The 25,848-nt window shown below is 40.1% G+C and overlaps 1 protein-coding gene across 8 annotated transcripts in view; it reads left to right on the top strand.

Moving 5' to 3' along the window:
- NRF1 (nuclear respiratory factor 1) overlaps positions 1–25,848 on the top strand; it is a 139,354-nt gene that overhangs the window by 79,081 nt on the left and 34,425 nt on the right. For 5 of the 8 annotated variants that reach the window (XR_010406382.1, XR_010406381.1, XM_045864279.2 and 2 more), the window contains exons 6-10: positions 11,840–11,998; positions 12,791–12,988; positions 13,603–13,704; positions 17,442–17,600; positions 20,049–20,206. Coding sequence is in view for 6 of the 8 variants with exons in the window: in XM_045864279.2 (XP_045720235.1) it covers positions 11,840–11,998; positions 12,791–12,988; positions 13,603–13,704; positions 17,442–17,600; positions 20,049–20,206 (776 nt within the window). In the remaining 2 variants the exon portion in view is untranslated. The remainder of the gene's footprint in view (positions 1–11,839; positions 11,999–12,790; positions 12,989–13,602; positions 13,705–17,441; positions 17,601–20,048; positions 20,207–25,848) is intronic. The other 3 variants (XM_054505202.2, XM_045864285.3, XM_064574958.1) reach the window with 2 other exon arrangements.

Below are 25,848 nucleotides of genomic sequence, written 5' to 3'. Positions count from 1 at the left end.
GGTTAAAATTCAGTCCTTTTTGAGACAAAGAAAGCACTACATAATGATAAAGGGATAAAATCAGAAATTAAGAGAAGTAACAACTGACACCATAGAAATATAAAAAATTGGGGCTCCTGGGTGGCTCAGTCGTTAAGAGTCTGCCTTTGGCTCAGGTCATGATCCCAGGGTCCGGGGATCGAGCCCCACATCGGGCTCCCTGTTCTGTGGGAAGCCTGCTTCTCTCTTTCCCACTCCCCCTGCTTGTGTTCTGTTCTTGCTATCTCTCTGTCAAATAAATAAAATCTTTAAAAAAAAAAAGATATATAAAGGATTATAAGAGCATATTGTGAAAAATTATGTGCCAGTAAATTGGACAACCTAAAAAAAAATGGTAAGTTCCTAGAAACATATACTCTTCCAAAAATTGAATCAGCAAGAAATAGAAAATCTGAACAGACCAGTTACTAGTAATGAAACTGAATTGTAAAAAAACAAAAAACAAACAGAAAACTTCCGGGGCACCTGGCACTTGGCTGGCTCAGTCAGAAGAGTATGTGACTCTTACCCTCGGGGTCCTGAGTTCAAGCCCCACGTTGGATGTGGAGATTACATAAACAAACAAACAAACACACTTTAAAAAAATAATAACAAATAAAACAAAAAACAAAAAACTCCCAACAAACAGAAGTCTAGGACCAGATGTCTTCACAGGTGAATTCTACCAAATATTTAAAGAAGAGTTGATATCTGTTCTCAAACTATTCCAAAAAATAAAGAAGGAAGAGAAATTTTCAAATTCATTCTGTGAGGCCAGCATTACCGTGATATCAAAACCAGAAAAAGACACTACAAAAAAGAAAACTGTAGGCCAATATCGCTGATGCACATAGGTGTAAAAATCCTCAACAAAATATTAGCAAACTGAATTCAACAGTACATTTAAGAAAAAGATCTTTCACCATGATCAAATGGGACTTATTCCAAGAATGCAAGAGTGGTTCAATATTCACAAATAAATCAATGTGATATATCATATTAACAAGAGGAAGGTTAAAAACCATATGATTATCTCATGAGATACATAAAAAGTATTTGACGTAATACAACATCTGTTCATGATAAAACATACTGCATTTACCATACCTCAACATAATAAAGGCCGTATATGAAAAGTCCACAACTAACATCATATGCTCAGTGGTGAAAAACTGAGAACTTTTCCTCTAAGACCAGGAACAAGACAAGGATGTCCACTCTTACCACTTTTATTCAGCTTAGTACTGGAAGTCTTAGCCACAGCAGTCAGACAAGAAAAAGAAATAAAAGGCATCCAATTGGTAAAGAAGAAGTAAAACCCCATCACTATTTGCAGATGACATGGTACTATATATAGAAAACTTAAATACTCCACCAAAAAACTATTAGAACTGATAAATCAGTTCAGTAAAGTTGCAGGATACAAAATTAATATACAGAAATTTGTTGCTTTCTATACACTAATAACAAAGTAGAAGAAAGAGAAATGAAGAAAACAATTCCATTTACAATTGCACCAAAAAGAATAAAATACTTAGGAATAAACTTAACCAAAGAGGTGAAAGACCTATACTCAGAAAACTGTAAGATATCGATGAAAGAAATTGAAGACAACATAAACAAATGGAAAGATATTCTATGCTCATGGATTGGAAGAATTAATATTAAGGGGTGCCTGTCTGGCTCAGTCAGTAGAGCATGCAACTCTTAATCTCAGGATCATGAGTTCAAGCCCCACATTGGGTGTGGAGCCTACTTAAAATTTAAAAATTAATTAATTAATATCATTAAAATTTCCATACTTCCCAAAGCAATCTACAGATTCAGTGCAATCCCTATCAAAATTCTAGCAATATTATTCGCAGAATTAGAACAAAGAATCCTAAAACTTGTATGGAATCACGAAAGACCCCAAATAGCCAAAGCAATCTTGAGAGAGAAGAACATAGCTGGAAGTATCACAAATCCAGATTTCAAAATATACTACAAAGCTATAGTAATCAAAACAGTATGGTAGTGGCACAAAAATAGGCACAAAGATCAATAGAACAGAATAAAGAGCCCAGAAATAAATCCATTTTATGGTCCGTTAATCTATGACCACAAAAGCAAGAATATGCAGTGGGGAAAAGATACTCTCATCAAAAAATGGTATTGGGGGGGCGCTTGGGTAGCTCAGCCATTGAGCATCTGCCTTCGGCTCAGATCATGATCCCAGAGTCCTGGGATCGAGCCCCACATCGGGCTCCCTCCTCAGCGGGAAGCCTGCTTCTCCCTCTCACAACCCCCCTCCTTGTATTCCCTCTCTCGCTGTCTCTCTCTGTCAAATAGATAAATAAAATCTTTAAAAAAAAAAAGATGGTATTGGGAAAACTGGACAGCTACATGCAAAAGAATAAACTTGACTGGGGCGCCTGGGTGGCTCAGTCGTTAAGCGTCTGCCTTTGGCTCAGGTCATGATCCCAGGGTTCTGGGATTAAGCCCCACATTTGGCTCCCTGCTTGGTGGGAGGTCTGCTTCTCCCTCTCCCACTTCCCCTGCTTGTGTTCCCCCTCTCACTGTGTCTCTCTGTCAAATAAATAAAATCTTTAAAAAAAAGAAGAAGAATGAAACTTGACCACTTACTTTCACCATACATAAAAATAAAACTCAAAATGGATTAAAGACCTAAACGGGAGACCTGAAACCATAGAACTCTTAGAAGAAAACATAGGCAGTGATCTCTTGGACATTGCCTTTGCAACATATTTATGGATATGTCCTTTCAGGCAAGGAAAACAAAGCAAAAATAAACTATTGGGACTATGCCAGAATAAATATATTTTGCACAGCAAATGGTCAACAAAACCAAAGGCAGCCTATTGAATATGAGAAGATATTTACAGATGATATAGCTGTTACGGGGTTAATATCCAAAATATATAAAGAAGTTATACAAATCAATACCAAAAAAACAAACAATCCAATTAAAAAATGGGTAGAAAATCTAAATAGACATTTTTCCAAAGAAGACCTACAGATGGCCAACAGACACATGAAGAGATGCTCAGCACCACTTATTATCAATGAAATACAAACGAAAACCACAATAAAATATCACCTCACATCTATCAGAAAGGCTAGTATCGAAAAGACAAGAAATAAGTTTGGTGGTAATGTAGAGAAAATCGAACATTTGTGCACTATTGGTGGAAATGTACATTGGTGCAGCCACTGTGGAAAACAATGGAGGTTTCTCAAAAAATTAAAAATACTGGGGCTCTGGGGCACCTGGGTGGCTCAGTTGGTTACGCAACCAATTCTTGGTTTCAGTTCAGGTCATGATTTCAGGGTCATGAGATCGAGCCCCACATTGGGTTCTATGCTGCACGTGGAACCTGCTTAAGATTCTCTCTCTCCCTCTTCCTCTGCTCCTCCCCAAACCCTTTGCGTTCTCTTAAACAAACAAAAAAAAGACTTTTAAAAAAATAGTGGGGCGCCTGGCTGGTTCAGTCGGAAGAGCATGCAACTCTTGATCTCGGGGTCATGAGTTCGAGCCCCACATGGGGTGTAGAGATCACGTAAATAAACTTAGAAGTTTTTTTAAAAAAATTTAAAAAATTAAAAATAGAAATACCATGTGATCCAGTAATTCCACTACTGGGAATTTACCCAAAGAAAACAAAAACACTGATTCAAAAAGTTGTATGCACCCCGTGTTTATTGCAGCATTATTTACGATAGCCAGGATATGGAAGCAGCCCAAGTAGCCATCCACAGATGAATGGATAAAGAAGAGGTAGTATATATACAATGGAATATTACTCAGCCATTAAAAAGAATGAGATCTTGCCTTTTGCAGCAACATGGATGCACCTACAGGGTGTTAAGCTAATGAAATAAGACTGAGAAAGACAAATACTGTATGATTTCACTTATATGTGGAATCTAAAAAACAAAACAGACTCTTAAATAGAGAGAACAAACTGGTTGTTGCCAGAGGGGAGGTGAGTGGGGGGATGGGCAAAATAGATAAAGGGGATTAAGAGGTACAAACTTCTAGTTATAAAATAAGTCAAGGAGGTGAAACAGAATAGGGAATGTAGTCAATAATGTTGTAATAACATTGTATGGTGACAGATGGTGACTACACTTACTTTGGTGAGCACTGAGTAATATATAGAATTGTCAAACCAGTATATTGTACACCTAAAACTAATATAAATATTCTACAGTAATTATACTTTTAAAAAAATGTGCTACTTTTTCCCTTGCCCCTTCCCTTTCTTCACCTGAACTTACTGTCCTCCTCTTACTCTCACTGGGGCAGTCTTTGTTGCTTTAATATTCCCTTGGGGTGATGATGCAATAGGATAGTAATTCCTCACCAGTTTTCAGGAAAAACCTTAAGAAACATTCAGCACAGTGATTGCTTCATTAGGAAGAAGTGAGTCACAGGTCTTCACATGTTTTACTTAGAAGATATTAATGAGCTGTCAATTTAGGTTTTTTGGGTGTTGTTTTGAAAAAGCATAGGTCTGGCCTCTTCTACCCAAAGAGTAGAAACATTATGCTAAGTGAAATAAACCAAACAGAAAAGACAAATATTGTGTGTGATTCTGCTTAAATGATGTATCTAGAATGGGCAAATGAGACAGAAAGTAGAGTTTACCAGGGCCAGGGAAGAGTAGGAATGGGGAGTTATTGCTAAATGCATACAGAGTTTCTGTTTGGGATGATGATGAATAAATTCTGGAAGTAGGAGCGATGGTTGTACAGCATTGTGAATGTACTTAACGCCACTGAATTGTACATATTAAAGTGATAAATTTTATGCTATGTATATTTTATGACAAAAAAAAATTTAGTAGAGTTGTCTTCAAACTTGGCCACATAGTAAAATCACCTGGAGAAATTAAAATCCTAGTGCCCAGGCCATACTCCAGACCAATTAAATCAGAATCTTTGGGAATGAGATCCAGGCATGTATAGTGTTTAAAACTCCCCAGGTGATTCCAGTGTGCAGCCAACTTTGAGAACCACTGTTGTAGATAATAGTTCCAAATTACTTCTCCCTACTGTAATGTCAAAACCTATATGCAAAGTAGGCTTTTCCTACCATCTAAAATTATCAAAAAATGTTTATGTATATGATGCCATTCAACATTTTGTAAATATTAGATATGCAGGATGAGATTAAGAGAATAACAAAATTATTGGTAACAAAATTATTGAATTCTTAGGTAGAACATAGCATATTTTGAGTAGAGTAAAAGAGTAATGATATATTTAGGAATAATAATAGAAGGCATATAAAGGCCTACAAATTCCATATGCAGGATACAATTAGACTAGAGGAAGATATTTGCAAATTATATGGCAAAGTACTAATATCCAGAACATATTAATATGTCCTTCAAATTAATAAGAAAGAGATAATTAGAAAAATAAGCAAAGCATTCTGAACAGTTCACAAAAAGAAAAAATAATCAGTGAATATATAAATCAGTAAATATATAAATCAGTAAATATATAAAACCTCACTAGTAATGAAAATTAAAATAGTTACCATTTCCCCCACGTTCGATGAATCAAAATAAGAAAGCTGGATAATAAAATTTGAGGGAGGGTGTGGAAAAAATGGGTCTTGTGTGTATTGTTGATGGGAGTGGTATTGATACTCTTTGGAGGACAATTTGGCAGTGTCTATTAAAATGTTAAATGCAGGGGCACCTGGGTGGCTCAGTTGGCTAAGCATCCAACTCTCTATCTCAGCTCAGGTCTTGATCTCAGGGTTGTGAGTTCAAGCTCTGAGTTGGGCTTCACGCTAGGCATGGAGCCTACTTAAAAAAAAAAAAAAATTTAAATGCATATGCGTTCTAACCAGCAATTTCACTTTGCTGCTAGAGAAATACCCACACCTATGCACAAAGGAACATTTTTACAAGCATTGTAAATAATCTAAATGCTAATCAGCAGGAGAATGGTTAAATAAAATGGAAAAATCTATATCGTGGATACTAGGGAACTACTTTTTCTTAAAAATGAGATTATTCTAGTTGTACTACCATGAGATCTCTGTGACAATATATTGAGTGGAAAAAGTGAGCTGTAGTAAAATATGTACAATATCATACCATTTGTGTTTTCTTTCATCACTTTAAAACTGCTTTTCAGGGGCACCTGGGTGGCTCAGTCAGTTAAGGGTCTGTCTTCGGCTCAGGTCATGATCCCAGGGTCCTGGGATCGGACCTGCATTAGGCTTCCCACTCAGCGGGGAGTCTGCTTCTCCCTCTCCCTCTGTCTGCTGTTCCCCCTGCTTGTGCTCTCTCTCTCTCTCGTGTCAAATAAATAAAATCTTTAAAAAATAATAAGGAAAATAAAACTGTGCTTTTCCATCATATATTTATGTAAATGCATAGAATTTGGCTTATAAGGAAGGATGTTCTGCTGCTGACAGGTGACTGGATTGGGGAAGGTGGATGGAAAAGAGGACTTTGTTTATTTAGATTTTTGCACAGAAGAGTACAGCTGGGATGAGGTAGCAGAAATGGACCAATCTGAGACTCCTTCAAAGGGAAGGTAGAATTTTAAGAGCAATATGATGAACGCGAGGAACAGTTTGGTAGGTTGATGGGGTGTGAAGACAGACAGCAGGAGGGTTGGCTTGAGAGAAGAGTCTCGAAATGAGTGTCTTCATTGAATGTCCCTCCTATTCTCTGAATTTATTTTTCCTTCCAAACTTGTTCTTCCCATGTTTCTATGGGAATATGTTTTATGGGGAAATGAGATTAAAAGAAGCCAGTGTTTCTGCTGGTGCTACCAGGGAATGGGGGATACAGGATTGGCGTTTCTAATAAGGAAAGTCACTTCCATTGTCTCTATGAACAGAGGTTAGTGGTAGAAATCATTTTCAATAGTGAGCAAAAAAATCATTTTGCTTTTGCTTTCTAGTACCCTTTAAATATCCATTTGAATATAATTGAGTCTGTTGACTTTTAAGTTAAAATAATGAAGCCACAGTCTGAAAATTCTCCAGTCTTCCTTCTCTGCCACATTCCTGTTTCCCTATAGGCTATAGAAAACATGACCTGCCAACACAATTTGATTTCAGCAGCCTTCTCTTGAAATTTATTATGTATATTCTCATCTCTTTAGTAGAGGGGGAGTTGGCAAACGTCTTGAGATGCCTTTTCTTGGTAACTGAATCAAAATAGACACCAGGGGCCTCAAAAATCCTAGGACTCGGGTACAAGCAGAGCAAAGATAGAATGAGAGAAGATGGGCATTTGGGAATGTATAAGGGTAAGACAGCAAAGAATTTACTGAATTTACAAGTGGAAAATTTCTAACATAGAATTGTCTCATTTTGGCTGGGTTAAACTTTTTAGAATTTCAGAAAATCTTTTTTAAAACCATCTATGGTTTCTACATAATCTTTACTTTTGACTGCCACTGGCAGGAATTTGATACCATTTTTCTTTGCTGAATGTGCCCTGGAAAGAGTGGTACTTTCTACTCTTTGCTGGTTTGGGGTGGGTTTCCTGACCAAGCAGGGCACTTTAAGCCCATATAGAACCCTAAATCAGAATGAAAGGCTGGGAAAGCTTACTGCAGCCCAATTAAAGGACAGCCTGAGAGGGTAGGCTTTACCTTTGCTGATCCTGTTGATTGTCTCCTCTGGGGATTAAAGACAAACCTTCCTTAACAAGCACATTGAGTAGCTTGGGTTTCCAAAACTCTCCAGGACCAGTAATTAATCCAATTGGTAATGAGAGCACAGTGCTGAATTCTGGAAAGAAATCATTTAACTCTTTCTATACTGAATAGTTCATTTTCCCTTAATGATAGTCCCTTTAGCCTTAGCACTGTTTATTTGGGACAGTATAAAATAATAGTCTGGTGGAAAATCATCTTTTTCAGTGAAGTCACATCATTTCTATGCATTTAAAAGCAAAGAATGGTCTTCATCCCCCAAATGTACAGACTTGAAAAGTCAACTTTTATAGTAGAAAGTGCTCTTTATCTCTTGTTTTGATATGGGGGCAAATTTATACAGTTGATAATTAGTAAAAAGTTAAAATCTGCCTCTGAATTAGAACTTGTATACCAGCAGTTAAATTTCACTCTGGTCCCATTTTTTAATTTTTGATGGAGTTTTGCCTGTGGACGCAACCTTCCTTGCGTGTTGCTTGTTTCTCCTACTTTCTTCTTCCCAAAACTTTGAGACATTTCCCATCCAGAGATTTCTAGCACATGAAACATCTCTGACAGCTGCCTCGTTCTAGTTCTCTCTTCTAATTATGGTTACAGTTGAGTCCCATTTTCTGATGATTTCCATTAGTAATCTGCTTGTACACTTAAAAAAAAAAAATGCTCAAAGATCCCACAGAACAAATTGCCTAAACCATCTATGCATTGGGGCATGTTGGTAACAGCTTGCTTCCTCAAGGCATGGAATTGGCCTCGATGGTCACTTTTTGAATCTAGCATTCTTTATTTCTCATCTTCAACCATGTTTACACAGATACATATAGACTCATACTTCTATTTCCTGCTGCCTTTTTCACCATACCCACCATACCCACCTTGGAAAACTAAGGATAAATGTCTTTCTATACATCACAGTGTGTTTAATACTAGAAAACCATTTCAGAACATTTTTTACTTTTTCTTTGAATTTGAGAAAAGGGCTGATGACTGAAGTAATAATAGTAAAACTGCTATTAAGTCAGTGCAACTATGTGCATATATCCCCACTATCTCTGATCCTTTGAATTGACCCTGTATACTTGCCATTATCATTTTGCAGTTGAGAAAATTAACAGTCAGAGAGAGCTGGGATTCACAGCCAACTCTCTGAGTCTGGAGTTTGTGTTCTTACTGACTGATTGACAAGAAGTTGACTCGAGAAGTAGTCAAGAGATATTTCACAAAGAGGGGCACCTGGGTGGCTCAGTTGGTTAAGCAACTGCCTTCAGCTCAGGTCATGATCCTGGAGTCCCAGGATCAAGTCCCGCATCGGGCTCCCTGCTCGGCAGGGAGTCTGCTTCTCCCTCTGACCCTCCCCCCTCTCATGCTCTCTCTCTATCTCATTCTCTCTCAAATAAGTAAATAAAATCTTCATTTAAAAAAAAAGAGAGACTTCACAAAGAATGTGGGATTTGCGGGGCAATAAGGAACAAGTGTCGGCATTGGAATAGTAGCTTGAGAAGGTGCTCCAGTAAGGGGAACAAATCAAAAGGATAAAGCAGGAATGAGTTCAGTTCATAAGATAGTGCAGAGATTCACCTAAATAGGACCAAGGCTGCCTGTTGGCAATTAGCAGGAACTGAGTGTGCTGGGAGGCCGGATTGTGGCGGGCTGGAAAAGCTAAACAGAGAAGTCTAGTTTGGTTGCTAGTAGTGAGAGACCATTTGAAAGTTTTTGTTTTTTGTTTTTGTTTTTGAGCATAGGATCTGTGCAGCATTTAGGGAAATCTGTCTGTCAAGGATGCATGGGATGAGGAAGAAAGGGGAGAACGTGGAGTTCCACAAGAAGGTCAGCTAGAAGGATGCACTAGCCTTGGGCTAGGAAGTGGGGATGAAGGTGGGTCTGAAGAAGAAGGGATGGAGAGCACAGACATTTCAAAGAAGAAAGAATTGAACTTGCAATGAGTAGCTAGATGGGTGTTGAAGGAAAGAGGTAAAGCTGACTGAGATTTTGAGCTTGGCTGTCTAGGGAAAGAAAGTGGCGTTCTACCAGCAAAGACTAAGACTGAGAAGACAGGTGGTCGGAGAGAAGGCAGAGGAGGGTTTTAAGTGAGTAGATTGGTGCACTGCCCACACTCCTGTAACCTGTGAGTCCTTGAAACCCAGTGCAAGCCTAATGTGAGAGAGCCAAAAAAACAAGACAGGATGGAAGGTGTCTGCCACCAGGTGCCAGGGTGACCCAGGGCTGAAGAGTGTGCGAAACCATGATGCGAATGGGTGCGGGATCAGAAGCTGAAAGTCATCAGAATTAGAGAATGTATGGGGTTCCAGGTGGTATTGGAGCGGACTGTCAGCCAAGTGTTTTTGACAGCAAGTTCTTCTGAACGCTGTAGTCTTATGTTAATTTAGAGCTGTTGAGCCTTACGTCATTATCTCCAGACTCTGCTAGGTATGGATATTCAGAACTCTCCTTTTGGAGAGTGTTAATGGGATTAAAAGAAAAGAGAGACTTGTGAAAGTGTGCGGTATCAGTTTATTTTGCATCTGAGAAAGCCATTATTTTTTTCCCTTGAAGAAACGCAAATATTGTGTGTGAGGATTAAGCCTTTTCCTTCTCTCTGTATCTGAAGCAAGAAAAAGACACACTCCCAGGAAAGCAGGATAAAGGGGAAAATGACTTTGAGATGCACTTTCTTAAAATAACTGAAGGAGTGACCTCATGAGCCAGCTGATAGCCTGGGTTTGCAAATGGATACTTTCTATTAGCCTGGCACTTGGTGCCGCAGAGCCAAATATATACAGAGTGTATTATATCATATCCTGTAGGCAGGAGACTGTCTGGGAGAGGTGGACTTGGGGAGGTGAAATGGCAGGCTCGGCACAAGGATCGATGATGCAAATACAGTCAACCAGAGCTCTCCTCGTTAGGGGAAGCATTACTGATTTGGGTTCATGATTCCCTATTATATAATAATTGGTATCAGCTTCTGGTAAAATAATAGTCAAATAAGAACACCTGATATCTCAATAGGCTCTTGAATATAAAATTGGTGTTGTGCTCATTCTCCCATTAATACTTAACCGTTCCCATTTCTGTTTTCTTTTTCTCTTTTATTTCTACAAGCCCATGTCCTTGGGTCTGACTCATTGCAAAAATTGTCTTCTCCTTTTGGTCTTGAGCTGTAGGGGTAGTATGGATGTGTCCTTAGTTGGAGGATGCTGCTTCTCTCTGGAGTGTTGCAGAGGTTAAAGGGAAAGCAGTAGATCCAGGGAAGAACGTTATAACTTGATAAACTGCTTCTCTTGCCAAAATTCATTGTTAGCAATTAAGAGTATTCACAAAGTAAGCGCCCCTTCTCCTCCAACATACACACTCAGTGTGGTTACTGTGCCAAGATTTAAAGAATGGCAGTTGTCTCTGGTTTAACACCTGCCTGGTCTGGATTCGATTTGTGAAATAAATCTGAATGAAGTCCATAATGTGTTTAAGATCACATATGCTCACTCTATGTGTATGCCAGACTCAGAGACGTTGGCCTAGCATACCAGAAACTTTCTGGAAAAGCTTTAGGGTTATTTTCCCTTTTTATTAAGTAGACCCTGTTTCCCATTTGTAACCAACCACCTTCCTGAATGCTATTACTGTTTATAGTAGTTTTTCATATGATTATCTGGGGTTTTCCAGATGCACAGTCATATCATCTACAAATAGGGATGATTCTTCCTGCTCCTCACCTCTTATTTCTCTGATCTATTTGCCCTGGTTACTACCTCCAGAACAATGTTGAAAACACATCGGCTTTGTTTGACACCTTAAATGTGTGGAGAGCTGTAGGATGGAAATCAGAGAAATAGCATCCATAGTATCTTAGGCAGAAATCAAACTTGTTGGCAGGTATTCTTGATCTTCTAGGGCCAAGTCAATGAAATATAGCTTAAGGTATACTTTACCAACATATGTATAATTCTCAGCCACCCATGGAGCTGTGGTAACCTGTGGAAAAACAATAGGTTCTCATCAGTCACATCTTAGAATTCCCTGGGACCCTCCAGGAAGGCTGTCTGTTTTATTATCTTAGAATTTGGTGGAAGACACAATCACATCCCAGATGTTTTTCATGACTGCTGATGACCACACTCTTGTCTTCCAGGCCCAGCTTCGGGCATTTATTCCAGAGATGCTCAAGTACTCCACAGGTCGAGGAAAACCAGGCTGGGGCAAAGAGAGCTGCAAGCCCATCTGGTGGCCTGAAGATATCCCATGGGCAAATGTCCGGAGTGACGTCCGCACAGAAGAGCAAAAGCAGAGGGTGAGGGTTTCTCCGACCTGAGTAGCCTGTTGCTTTTCCACTCTGAATCAACCACCTCAATTTTTGGGGTTCTACTTCTTATGCTAAAAAGTCTAAAAAATATGTGTGAAAGTCAAACCTGTCTCCCAAAGAAGTTTGATACTGTCTGATTTGTAGCCTTTCCCATTCCATCACTTCATCACTATAAAGACTCGGGGCGGGTCCATGAGTTTACACTTCTCTCTGCCTCCTTGCCTTTTGGAGCAGTTTTAATATTATGAGGTGCTTGGAAAAACTGAAGAAACGTTAAGAAGAAGTATTAATCACTTTGAAGACTTAGAAGAGGTCCTTATTTCTGGTTAGCCGGAACCACTGTTGAGAAATATAAATATAGAATTAAAGAGATGAGAAGTTGGCTGAGTCTGATAATGATACTTCTTTTTAAAAAGATGGGCTCAACTAGATGTCATCCCTTGCTTTTTCTGCATATTTGTTTTTTAGTTAGCCTGGAAATTTATTGAGAATCTTAATGTAAGACTCTTGACAAAAGAGTAAACTTCTTTTGTGAGTTGGCCTCAGAAGAACCCAAAAGCTAAACCAGGCTTTGATCAGGAAGGAAACTAGTGGGAAATCTTTGGTGCTTGGTGCTGAATTTCTTTGTGCCACAATCAGTCTAAGGGAAATAACCCTAAGGGAGCTTATTCTGTACAGGTTTGGTTTGGTTTGATAAATAAGCACCTGCTTATTCCATAGTGGGGCTGAATAACCAACATTCTTTGTGACTAATGTGCTTGTCTGATCTTTTGGTGACAGGTTTCATGGACTCAGGCACTACGGACCATAGTTAAAAACTGTTACAAACAGCATGGGCGGGAGGACCTTTTGTATGCTTTCGAAGATCAGCAAACACAAACACAGGCCACAACCACACACAGTATAGCCCATCTTGTACCATCACAGACCGTAGTCCAGACCTTTAGTAACCCTGATGGCACTGTCTCGCTTATCCAGGTGAGTAAACCTATGGTTCTCAGATTGTGGTTTCTGAGGTGGATCAGTGGGCACCTCCCCTCAGACTGGAGAAAGTTTTTGTCATGCAAACTCCTAATTAACTTTTTATAGCTCCCCGAAGTCTTTCTATCTGAAATTGATTTTTGAAGAATACTTTAAATTGTTTGCCATTTGTTAAATACAGAGCTGTCGATAGCTTTTTCTTTGTTTTTTCCAAAACAAAGCACTGTTAAATTGGCTACTTTTGTACCGTTTCATTCTGTCAAGGACCAGGAGCTATTCCTTCGGAATTAGCTCTTCTGAGGTAAAACATAACTTGTTGGTAGGTGGGGAACCTCTAAAATTCAGATTGGGGTGAAAGTAGAAAGTTGGTTGACTGATACTAGTTTACTGATGGTGAAACGTGATAGCTTCTGATATTGATTTATCTGGTTGAAATAAAGTTCTGAAACTCATATAAGTGTCTGAGATATGAGTTTAGTAACTCATTTCACATTACAAAGCACGTCAATCATTACCTATGCTGAATTTGGGGCTACATGAATCTTAACTTCCGAGTAAGGGAGAGGTAGAAGGATCCATCCGCTGACACCACCCTCCGTGTTTTTCTTTAGGTTGGTACAGGGGCAACGGTAGCCACATTGGCTGATGCTTCAGAATTGCCAACCACGGTCACTGTTGCCCAAGTGAATTATTCTGCAGTGGCTGATGGAGAGGTAAGAAAGGATTTGGTCTGCGTCTACTCAAATACTTGAATGTGTAGCTCAGTGAGGGAGTAGTTAGAGTCCGGAAGATAAAAAGACCGGGTAGCCGACACAGCTATAGCATTATTTTATTTAAGCCTTTTAAAACATCAGGCCGTGACAGTTTTGCAAAGTACCTTAGGCTGTGTATATTAATTGTAATAACTGAAATTATAATTTCATGTTTGCAATATAGCATTTTGTGTAATACACAATAAAAAGACATTAGCCATGTAATATTTTATGCTGTGAATCCCACAGATTTAATCATTGGGCTTTATTAAAAAAAGTTTGATCATTAAGACTGGAGCTACTAAAGAATTCTTTGGAGGGATAAAAATATTTGTAAATCAGTGGCCATGATTTATTACATTTTACATATGCCTTTGAAAAGACTTTATGAAAAAATCCTGCTCTACCAAAATCAAGGTAATTAATGGGATGTTAACCTAATGGTAGCTAACCTTAATTGAGCACTTGGTAAGCTAAGTGCTCAACCCTCTTAAGAATAGGTTCTGTTATCTTCACTTTATAGATGAGAAAACTGAAACATGTAGAGGTTAGGTGACTTGCCCAAAGTCACGGAGTAAGTGTCGAAGCTGAGTAATGCATTTAGAAAAATGTTGTCCAGGCTCTGAGCTCTGAGCCATTTGTGAAGTTCAGGAAAGGGTTCATTAAGGCACTGTGGCTTTTCCCCTAAAGGTACCAGTATGGTGTAGCCCTGAAGCTTCAAAAACAGCTAACAAATGTCAAAGAGCAGTATTAGAAATAAAGCTAAAAGTATTATCTCATCCTTGTTCACAACCATGGGGCTTTCCACTCAGAACACCACAAAAGTCATTTTCATTTGCACAACTCAGGAAAGGGAGAGAAATGAGAAAGTTCTCATGGCTAGGGAGATGAAGAGAAATACAGCCAGGCTCCGCAGTCGGCCCACAGGAAGTGAGCCCACATCATGCTGCACTGACGCGTTAGATGTGTGAAGTGGATTTACACGGGAACCCTGCTCACAAGACGCTCCTCCTGTCTGGTGGGGGAGAGAAGTGTCTACATAAATGAACTCTGTTCCGTGCTGCAGAAGATGCTGCAAAGTGGTCTGTGCCTTCAGGAGAGAATCTTTCCAGCTAGGGAGTCTGGGAAGGTTTGGGGGCAGGAGCAGCATTTGGTTTTACAGTATAGGAAAGTAACAGTCGATTTATAAGTATATAAACATCATGGAAGAGTATGGATTAGCCGAGGGAAAAATCTGTCAGCCCCCAAACACTAGAACTGGAGGACACTAGATGACACTAGAACTTGAAGTGTGAAAGTGATAGAGAAGATAGTGGTGGGTACATTCACAAGATTTCTTAACTCTCTGACTTAACCAAAGTTATCAACCATATCTCCCTACTGAATGTTTCCTGATACTGTTTAAAGACAGCAGCTCTGTGTTTCTTAAACACTTCTCTAGAGACTAATTCTTTGAAGCCCATTTTACTAAATAACTTCACGTATATAGTGGTAATTAACATATGCAGAAGTTCACGGAAGAATTAAAAAAAAAATCTCACTGACTTATCTGCGGCTTTTTCAGCACATCATTTTTAAGTCATCTATTGTAGGAATGGATGAATGACAGAAATAGCCTGCTGGTAAATACCCAAATTCAGTCAGATTAAAAAAAAATGTAACTCTTTGCATACTTACAGTGAAATAAAAATGGTATGAAGAGAAGCAGCACAGGTTATCTCAGAAAGGGACAAAATGTTTTTAGATTTTTAAAGTGTGATTTTTTTGCCTTCTCATTTCTCGTAGATGTTGACATGTTGTTAGCATCTCAGTTTTGGACCATAAGAACTGGAATTACTCAAAATATCTCACTGCTTAGGGCAGATAAGACCACATCAAGTTAATGAAACATTATATCAGATGACTCAGTAAAAACATCCTACTGCCTTATATTTCGCATCTTTTCTTCCAAGGAACAGAAAGTACTTTACAAAAATAAATGATACCTAATACTTTTAGAAGTTGTGAGGTCATTTTGTTATCCTACTAACCTTGCCAGTGAGACCTCTTGCCATTAGACTTCACTGCCTTCAACATCCAGTTAGTTACATTTATTAGAAGGACCATTGGGGGCCTGTCTCTTCTGGTAACATATGGTCTCCCAAATCTGTTTGAATACTCTTATGTCCTGAGAATGCCCAATAATCTAAGTCCCCCTGACCCTTGAACAATGTGAGAGTTAGGGGCATAGACCCCCTATGCAGTCAAATTCACGTATAACTTTTTGACTCCCCCAAAACTTAACTACTAGTAGTCTAGTATTGATCAGAAGCCTTACTGATAACATAAACAATCAACTAACACATATTTTGTATGTTATATGTATTATATACTGTATTCTTACAATAAGGCAAGCTAAAGAAAGTGTTATTTTAAAAATCATAAGGAAGAGAAAACATGTTTATAGTACTACACTGTATTTATTGAAAAAAAATCCCCTTATAAATGGACCCACACAGTTCAAACCTGTGTTGTTCAAGGGTTGACTATAGTTACAAAGAAACAAAAAATCTCTAACCTTAGTCAGCTTAAAACTAATTAAGGACACTATAAGTTACATAGACATTTAGAAATGAACAAGGAAATAGGGGCGCCTGGCTGGCTCAGTGGGAAGAGCATGTGACTATTGGTCTCAGTATTGTGAGTTCGGGCCCCACGGTGGGTAAAGAGATTTCTTAAATGAATAAACAAACTTTAAAAAAAGAGAGACTTTTGGGGCACCTGACTGGCTCAGTTGGAAGAGCCTGCGACTTTTGATCTCACGGTCATGAGTTCAAGCCCCACATTGGGCGTGGAACCTACTTTAAAAAAAAGGAACAAGGAAAGAATTTCAAGATAATATGAAATAAACTGTTGATTTCAAAATATTTATACAATTTCAATTTTGATTTATACAATTTCATACTTACAAATGCAAATGGGTTTGAGAATTTATTCTGTTGTGTTATAAGACCACCAATTGGTGGTGGTGATATTAATCGCATTCAAGTGTCAGAAAAGTCAAATTTTGAAAGAGAATGGTATCTGATCATAATGGTATATATGGTTCTGTTAGAAGAAGAAGAAGAAGAAGAAACCAAAGTACAAAGACATTGAAGACATGAATCTTAAGCTGACCCATCCCACATGTAACAGTAGCACAACTTATTCTAGATGGTTTTTTTAACGAATATCAGTTTACCTGAAATATAAGTAGGCTGAAGAACAAGTAGGAAAACATGAATAAAGGAATATGTTCTCCACCTGCCATTCAGTAAACACTTTCTGAGCCCTGTGCCATTTACATAGATTCAATACATAGAGGAAAATAAAGACTGCTCTTGCTCTTAAGGAGCACACAGGTAGGTGGTAGAGAAAAACACATCAAAGCACAATGGCAATGAGGTAAGGATCTAGAGGAAGCAAGCCCAGGGTGCTATGGATCACAGAGGAGAGATCCTGAGCCTCGGCCCCAGGGGATTAGAGGGAGTTGTCTGGGCTCCTTAAGGTTCACCTGAGGTCAGACTAGAAGCAAAGGTGGGAGTTGTTGTGTTCCTATCGAAGGGCACAGCACATGCAGTGCATCGCACTGGGAGAGTGTGGAAGGGCCTCATTGGAGTGGGTCTCTCAGAAAAGCATTGACGCTAACTGTACACCCTCTGAATATCTTTCCCTCCTAGGGCTTGGGGCCCTTTCTCTGGGACATGGTGACATCCGGCATAGATAACCACACAGTGGCTCCCAACAGATGGAAAGGGAGCGCAACAAGAGCTCAAGCAAATACAACTAAAGCACTGAGGCTGAAGAATAGGAAATTCCAAAGAAATGTTAACACCCAAGTGATTTATTTATCACCTGCCATTATTCTGAATAGAAATCTCTTCGTCTGCTTCTTCTTCCTATTTCCTCTCTACCCTTTGCCACCATCCATTAATCTTTCATGCCATATAATTTAACTTCCTTAAAGTATACTGTATATGGCAACTTTCTGATACCATTTTTGCTACGAATACAGTTGTAACTAAATGTGTATACATTAAATTGCTGCCATTGGAGTCTGAGTATTGGGAGAGCTGCACTAGGCCAAGCTCTGCAGTGGGATGGGCAAAAATATAGAGGGGCAGATCTGGAAAGAGGAAGACTGTTTAATGGCAAAAGGTGACAGGGGCTGGCCAGCTTTGGCTGGTGTTTTGAGTGGAATCATAGACCATCTACAAATTGGCATTTGTAGTGGCATCATCTGCAGTAACACTCACTGGAGTAATGAAATCAAAGAGATATTAACTCTTGGGAAGCAAGAGTTTTGTGAGTTCCTGAGTGGGCAACTTTGCAGCCCTAAGGGGAGGAAATGGGATGTCTCTGCCTCTTAGTGATGGGCTCTGAAGGCTTGCTGGCATAATCCACTGCCTATGAGAACTCAGGGCAAATACTAGGGTAGTTCAAAGGAATGTCCCATTTTCTGGGAGGCTTTTGACAAGCATTCTGAGAAGCACTGTCATCATCTAAGTATGGCAGTAGAAAAGCAGGAGGCATTTTAAGTATCTACCTCTCCTCAGCTTGTGACACTTTCTTTGGGACACAGTTAATATGCAAGCACAAGCTCTCTACTCATTGGGCCCAAGTAATGTGAATCAGAGCTCCAGTGAGCACAGCTAACATCCTGAGACCCAAACCCATAGAGATATTGTACCTGAGCAGACTGATTTATCACCTACCCTAATTTTGATTAGAAATTGCTTTCACTGCCCCTGCTGCTTTTTGTTTTTGAGGGCGAATAATTAATCAACTGCCCTTATTGAGCAAAATGGACTGAAGTAGCTAGATATAGGTATCCAGGACTGAGAACTCTCTAAATGCAAAGCATTATACTAAAAGGAGTGGCTCTCAATCAGGGTACACCCTCCCCACCCCCACCCCCCCCAGGACATTTGATAATGTCTGGAGATGTTTTTGAATATCATGACTGGGGAGGGTGCTCTTATCATCTAGTGAGTGGGGAGAAGCCCGGGGTGCTGCGAAACATCCTACAGTGCACAGGACAGCCCCCCAGAGCAAAAACTTGTCTGGCCCCAAATGTTAATAATGCCAGTGCCGAGAAAACCCCTGTCCTTGATCTAACAAAACTAAATTCTAGTCTGTTCTCTCACCAGATAAAAGTTTTTTTGTATGTTTTATTTTGTTTCTTCATAATTCCTCTCCACTAAAAGGAAAGCAGTTTTTGCTACATTAAAAAAAAAAAAAAGTTTCCTGAATTTGGCAGTTTCCATTAAAAATTAAAATATATAATAACTTTAATATACAGTCCCACCTCTAGGAATTTACCCCATGAATAGACTCCCATAAAATATACAATGTGGTATGCAAAGATATTCATCACAGTACTGTTTGTAATAGCAAAAGACTAGAAACTTCTTAAATGCCCATTAAAAGATGGCTGGTTAAATAAATCATGGTGTGCTCATATACTACAATGCTGTGCAGCCATCATTATGAGTCATGAATGAATGAAGTAGTTTTATATGTTCCAAAATAGAATCACTTCAGAGATGTATTGTTGGTGAAACAAGCAAGGCACAAAAACATAATGTAGAATAAGCTGCCATTTTTATTTTTTAAGAGGGAGTAGAAAGGGGGAAATAGGAGGGAGTGTGTGTGTGTGTGTGTGTGTGTGTGTGTAAATATGCTTGCATATAGAGAGAATGTCCCTGCAAAGACACATAAGAAATAGGTAACCGTAGTCACCTCTGGGCAAAAGGTCGGGAGTACTGGCATTGCATATCCTTTGGTATCATTTGAATTTTTTTAGAATTATATTTATGGTCTATTCAAAAATTCTAACTTTTGAATTTTATGGTTTATTCAAATTTTTTAATCCGAGCCATATTAATATATTACCTATTCAAAAGAATTCAAAAGAATAGATAATACATTGATATGGCTCTGATATTTCAAAAATTATTTAAAAGTGTACATTGGAAAATCTTGCTTTCTGTCTCCTAGCCAACCTATTCCCACAACTCCCCTCCCCGCCACACACAAGGAGGAAAATATTTTCAGTGGTTTCTTTTGTGTCCTTCCAGAATTTCTTTGTGCAAATATAAGCAAATTCAAATATATATTCTAATCCCCCCTTTTTATACACAAAAGATAGCATACTAAAAACCCTGTTCTGTACATTGTAGGTCATGTTAATTTAAAAATGTGTATGTATTTGGCTGAGCACGTAGCAATTTGTTATAATCCTTTTGTGACTTTGATTCTTTACTCTCCTGTCCTTTCTGCCTCAGGTGGAACAAAACTGGGCCACGTTACAGGGAGGTGAGATGACCATCCAGACGACGCAAGCGTCAGAGGCCACCCAGGCGGTGGCCTCATTGGCGGAGGCCGCCGTGGCAGCTTCTCAGGAGATGCAACAGGGAGCTACAGTCACCATGGCACTCAACAGGTGGAGGCAGGGCTGGGGGAACACACGAGGACGGTGAATCTGTCCCTCCCTACAGGTCGAAAAGAGAAATGTGGTACCTCTGTCACAACTGGCGGTTGGAGCTTAACATTAACACTCTTGGCCCCTAGGGTATTGTAGTTTGGCTTCTAATCAGCCTCGCTCACCCCGTTACTGCCCCACCCCACCCCGCAGCAACCAGTCCAGCCTTCTGACTTCCAGCTCAAGCCTGCTGGTCCAGGGACATCTATCCGTTTCACTTTATCCTACCTTGTGCCCTTTATCAGACCGAAAGCAGCAGGGTTTGAGTACCTTTGGGTTTTTAAAGGGACCAATGGATATAATAAAGCAAGCAGCTTCAGGACTGATTTTCCATTTACCCTACAGAACAAATTGCTTTAGTCATACTTTCACTCCTACAAAAGAAACTACTTTTTGTTAGAGGCATTAATCCATGTTTGGACTGGTTGAGAGCTGATTTTACTGACTTTTCAGGAAATTTGTTTCCCTTGCTTATCAGTGACTTTGAAATGAGTTTGTTTTTTTTTTTTTTTTAAAGATTTTATTTATTTATTTGAGAGAGAGAGAATGAGAGACAGAGAGCACGAGAGGGAGGAGGGTCAGAGGGAGAAGCAGACTCCCCGCCAAGCAGGGAGCCCGATGCGGGACTCGATCCCAGGACTCCAGGATCATGACCTGAGCCGAAGGCAGTTGCTTAACCAACTGAGCCACCCAGGCGCCCTGAAATGAGTTTTATTTAGATTATTAGGAAAAATAATTTAAATATTTTTCTTCAGGTATGTTTAGGAAAGGTGCTGCAGAATGGGATACTCCAGTGAGAGAGTTTCCAAAACAATATTGTTCCCTGCTTGCTTCCTTCTGTTGGTTTTTGACAGATCATCCCCATATCATTCTTTTTCTTCATTGCTGACATAATTTTCGTTTCAGTGGACCCAAGCATTTTACCTAATAGTTAAGAGTGTGGGTCTTGAAGCTAGACCATCTGGGTTTACATTGCAGCTCTGTCACCTACTAGCTGTTTGACCTTGGATTATTTACTTGAACTCAGTGCCCAGGCTTTCCTCTTCTGTGAAATGGGTGTAATAGCAATAGCTCCCTTGTAGGGGTGTTATGAGGACTGAGAAGGCCACTGCACGCAAGATCCTTAGATCAGTGCCTGGCATATGGTAAGGCTACTCTCCCAGTTAGGTGCAGCAGCTGTGAGTGTCACAGTTAGCCACTGAATTCCTGTGACCTGCCTGCACTCTCCTGGGGAAGGTTGTGAAATAAGGAGTGCTCTAAGATACAACGTCTGCCCAAAGAGAAGTCCTACTGTTATCTTTGGGGAAATTGATTTACGTAAAACACTTAGTAAACACTAGTACTCAATGTAATTCACTATTGAATTGTGTAGTACAGACCATGAACATTGTAGAAATTCAGCGGAAGGGGATCGCCTCCTCCAAAATTAAAAAAAAAAAAAAAAAAGCCAATGTTTAGATTGGTTGTGATAGATAACTAGAAAGTCTTGATAGGCTTATGTACGAATGATTTCCATGTGGCTGTGTAGTCTGGGGGCTGTGAAGGTTCTGAGGTCACAGATTCAGGTTTGAATTCTAGCTCTGCCACTTACTAGCCATTTGATCTTGAGAAATTTAGCCATTTGATCTTGGTTTCCTCATCATAAGGATAATTTTCATCATACAGAATTTAAAAAGATTCACTGAGATGATATATATAAAACTCTCATTGAAGTGTCCAGCCCATAGTTAGCACTTCAAGAATTAGAGTTGTCAGGGCACCTGGGTGGTCCAGTTGGTGTCCGACTCTTGATTTACACTCGGGTCATGAGCTCAGGGTTGTGAGATTGAGCTCCGCACTGGCCATGGAGTCTGCTTAATATTCTCTCTCTCTCTCTCTCCCTCACCCCTCTAAAAAAAGAAAAGAATTAGAGTTATCATTGAAATTGCATTTTAAATTTTGTCTATTCAGAATTACTGACGATGAGAAGAGATTAGAAATAGAAGGCCAATTAGGAAGAGGCAGGCCAAGTGTGCCTTGTTAAAGCCTTGGAAACTAAAGTAGTGAGGGTGGAGATAAAGTGACTGGGTTTGAAGGGAGTGTGGCCAGAGTGTGGTTGATTAGGTATGCAACACACACACCTCCCAGGGGTACTCAGTGAGTCCCCGAGTGACCTGGGATTGAAACTTTTTTCTTAGCCCATTGAACCATGTGGCTCTTCAGTAACATGAAAGTCTTATTTGACCCCTTGCACTTTGGCCCAACCCCACTCCTTCCTTTAAGAGAGGATGCACAGATAAACTTCCTAAAAGTCATGGCCAGAGTGAAAACCTCCCTCTTGGTCTGGTAACCCCTCACTGTGGTATGGAGCCTAACGGGGCCACCATTAAAGACCATCGAAACTTGATTTCATTGAGCCAGCACCTTGGATATTCCAGTGAAGTGTGAGTGTCCTGGGAACCCTATACATAGTGGAAAATATAAGGCACATTCTGGCTCCCTTTAGTGTAAGGACCAGGGCTTATTTCTAAAGGCAAGGAGAGTAATGGTTTCCCCTGAGGGCTTGTTAACAAACTCCGATGCAGCTGAGGTGGCTATAGTGTTTACTCCAAAGGAAGGAGAATGCAGTTCACTATGGCATGGAGGAGGACTAGAGATGTTGAAATCTCTTTGCAATCAGAGAGTTCAGTGCCCTGATGAGTGTTGGGGGATGGTGTGTTGCAGCCTCTGCTAGAGGTGAAGAAACCAAGCCCGGCAGCCAAGACTAGACTATAGCCGGGCTACTAGGGGCTCTCTGATTCCAAGCGAGGTCACCCACTGTCTAATGCCAGGAGGTTTGGACTTAAGACGCAGACCCCTGGTGTTTGCTTCTTTGTGGAATTAGACAATACTCCCAGCCTCTGCAGATTGTGTTGCTGGAAGTCATCTTAGTGAAAACTACACTGAGAAATCCGGTCTTTGTTTCCATGGTAACAAAGCGATTTCGTAGAGCTGCTTCCTTCTAGCCTGTTTCAGGTGCAGATAGAACAAGCATGGTTCTTTAATAATCACCTGCCCCACTGCTGCGCTGTAAACAGCAGATGAGGGTGCAGAGTGAGGAGAGGCAAGCTGCATGATATGGCAGGTGGGGAATAAGAAGGCACAGGGGCTCCTTCATCTGCTGGAGGGGAAAGGGGGGTCAGTCAGGACAGATGCAGGACAGACCTGTTTTTCAACCACGCTGTTAAGAGAGTTTTGTGTAGCAAGTCAGAACAAGGGCCCTGGACTCAAACAGCCTTCAGCCCACCCTGGCATTATAAACCCAAAGAGGGTAAGGAGAAATTGTCATTAAGAAAAATCTGGAAACAGTTAATTTTAATTATTTTCAAAATACATAATAAATCAGCACTTTTAGGAAGGAGATGGGGAGAGAATCAAAAGGAACAAATGAAGTGCAGAACATTACAGCTCAAAAAACCAAAAGTATTCAGCTGAACAACCAGAGGGAAAGGAAGTGAAATCATCATTTGCTTGTTGCGATACAAAAATTAATTTGAAGTTTCAGTTTGTTGGTTAAGCCATCCTAGATTATATTCCCTCTTAAGTCAGTTTAAGTCACTACGGCCCTGGGGTGCCTGGCTCGCTCAGTCAGGAGAGCACACGACTCTTAATTTCAGGCTCCCCACACTGGGCATGGAGCCTACTTAAAAAAAAATTGTCCTAAAGTCAGCACAGCCCTTGCATATACAGATGCATGGTAAGTATTTATAGCCTGAGTCTACATTTGCCCTAGTAGGAATTCACACTGTGTTGTCGACACCGAGACAATTTTTACTTGTGCATCTACTGTCTCTCGTGCTGCGACTCGGCGCTATGCGGAAGCAGAGGCTTTGAGTCTGCTTCTCAAGGAACTCAGAGGTGCTCTTCTTTTGTTATGAAGACACTTGGCATAAAAAAGAAGTGAATCCTATTTTTAAAGAAAAATTTACTGTTTTTTTTTAATGAAAGTACTATTGACTTAGAATTGGAGATATTAAAATAAAATATGGCTGCAATGTACAGACTGGTACTTATTTGTCTAGTAAAATGGGATAGACGACCTAGACTAGAAGCCCTCTCTGGAGATGGAGGGCAGCCATGAAGGCTGGCCACTTGCAGATGAGAAGCTGATGAAAACTTTGCATTGGTAACTCTAGAAACTTACTTTTGTCAAAAACTTGTGAACGGTAGCTTCACCTTGTAAGTAAAGGGCATCTTTTCCTCGAAGTCTAGTTTGCTTACTCCCATGAGGTCTAGTGTCAGTGGTTAGGGTAGATTTGGAAATGAAGGCCTGTTGGCCACCAGAGTGGTCGCTGTCATCATGCCCCACGTCATGCCCCACGGGGAAGATCCCTCCATCACTGCCATGCCTCTGGCCCCTGAGCAGGGATGAGATAACCAACCTCCCCAGCCTGTAAGCTTGTCATCCCCCTCACACCTCTGGTCCCGGATTGCACTGGCTTGGGCTGGTTCACATCCTTTCCTCTGTCAAACATATTTTAGAAAGGTGTTAACGAAAATGACTTCAAATATGTAGAGCTTCAGACGTAGTAAAATAGGTGTGATTGGGAACAGGTGCACTTCCACATCTGCGTAGCTGTCCTCCCTTCATCGCCCGTAAAACTCCACACTGCAAGCCCGTGTCCAGGGTCTCCAAGACTGGCAGGACATCCCCTTTCATGGTCACAGAAATATGAGTATACAAACTGTGACAAAAACTATGGGGAATGGAGCAGTCACTGAGGTAACCTGTAAACAGAGATCATATTTCCGTATAAACAATTCTCATTTACAGCTTCCTTCTTCAAAATACCACACTGCTGAAGCTTTTCTCAAAGAATAGACTTTTCAGCTCTCCGCGATGTCTCAGGACAGAGTGTGAAATATTTTTGTCATGAATCCGTGACAGCTGGATACTCTAAAATTTTCTAAGAAACATCAGTTACTTAAAAAAATATATTAAAGATTAAAGATCTAGACATGAAATCATTATTTTTATGATCTCTTTATTATTTTTTTTTAAGATTTTATTTATTTATTTGAGAGAGAATGAGATAGAGAAAGAGAGCATGAGAGGGGGGAGGGTCAGAGGGAGAAGCAGACTCTCTGCTGAGCAAGGAGCCCGATGCGGGACTCGATCCCAGGACTCCAGGATCATGACCTGAGCCGAAGGCAGTCGCTTAACCAACTGAGCCACCCAGGTGCCCCTTTTTATTATTTTTAAAAGATTTTATTTATTTATTTGACTCACAGAGAGAGACAGCTAGAGAGGGAAGACAAGCAGGGGGAGCAGGAGAGGGAGGGAGAAGCAGGCTCCTGGCTGAGCAGGGAGCCCAATGCGGGGCTCGATCCCAGGACCCTTCGGATCATGACCTGAGCTAAAGGCAAATGCTTAACTACTGAGTCACCCAGGCGCCCCATAATTTTATGATCTCTAATCAAGATTTTTGAAGGACTTTAAAATTAAACTCTACCATGTAAAATGTAAAGAATAGCTTTAGTAGTAATTGCAGATCAGAGATCCCTTTCAGTTCTAAATTAATGTTACAGATACTGTGCAATGACTGACTGTGGGCATCGGATCACCAAGAAGTGTGTCTCAGCAT

The sequence above is a fragment of the Mirounga angustirostris genome, unplaced genomic scaffold, assembly GCF_029215605.1.
Source record: "Mirounga angustirostris isolate CCGP_5_RB_7025 unplaced genomic scaffold, mMirAng1.0.hap1 SCAF_12, whole genome shotgun sequence".
In the NCBI taxonomy this organism is placed as follows: Eukaryota; Metazoa; Chordata; class Mammalia; order Carnivora; family Phocidae; genus Mirounga; species Mirounga angustirostris.
This window is presented reverse-complemented; position numbering and strand designations above follow the sequence as displayed.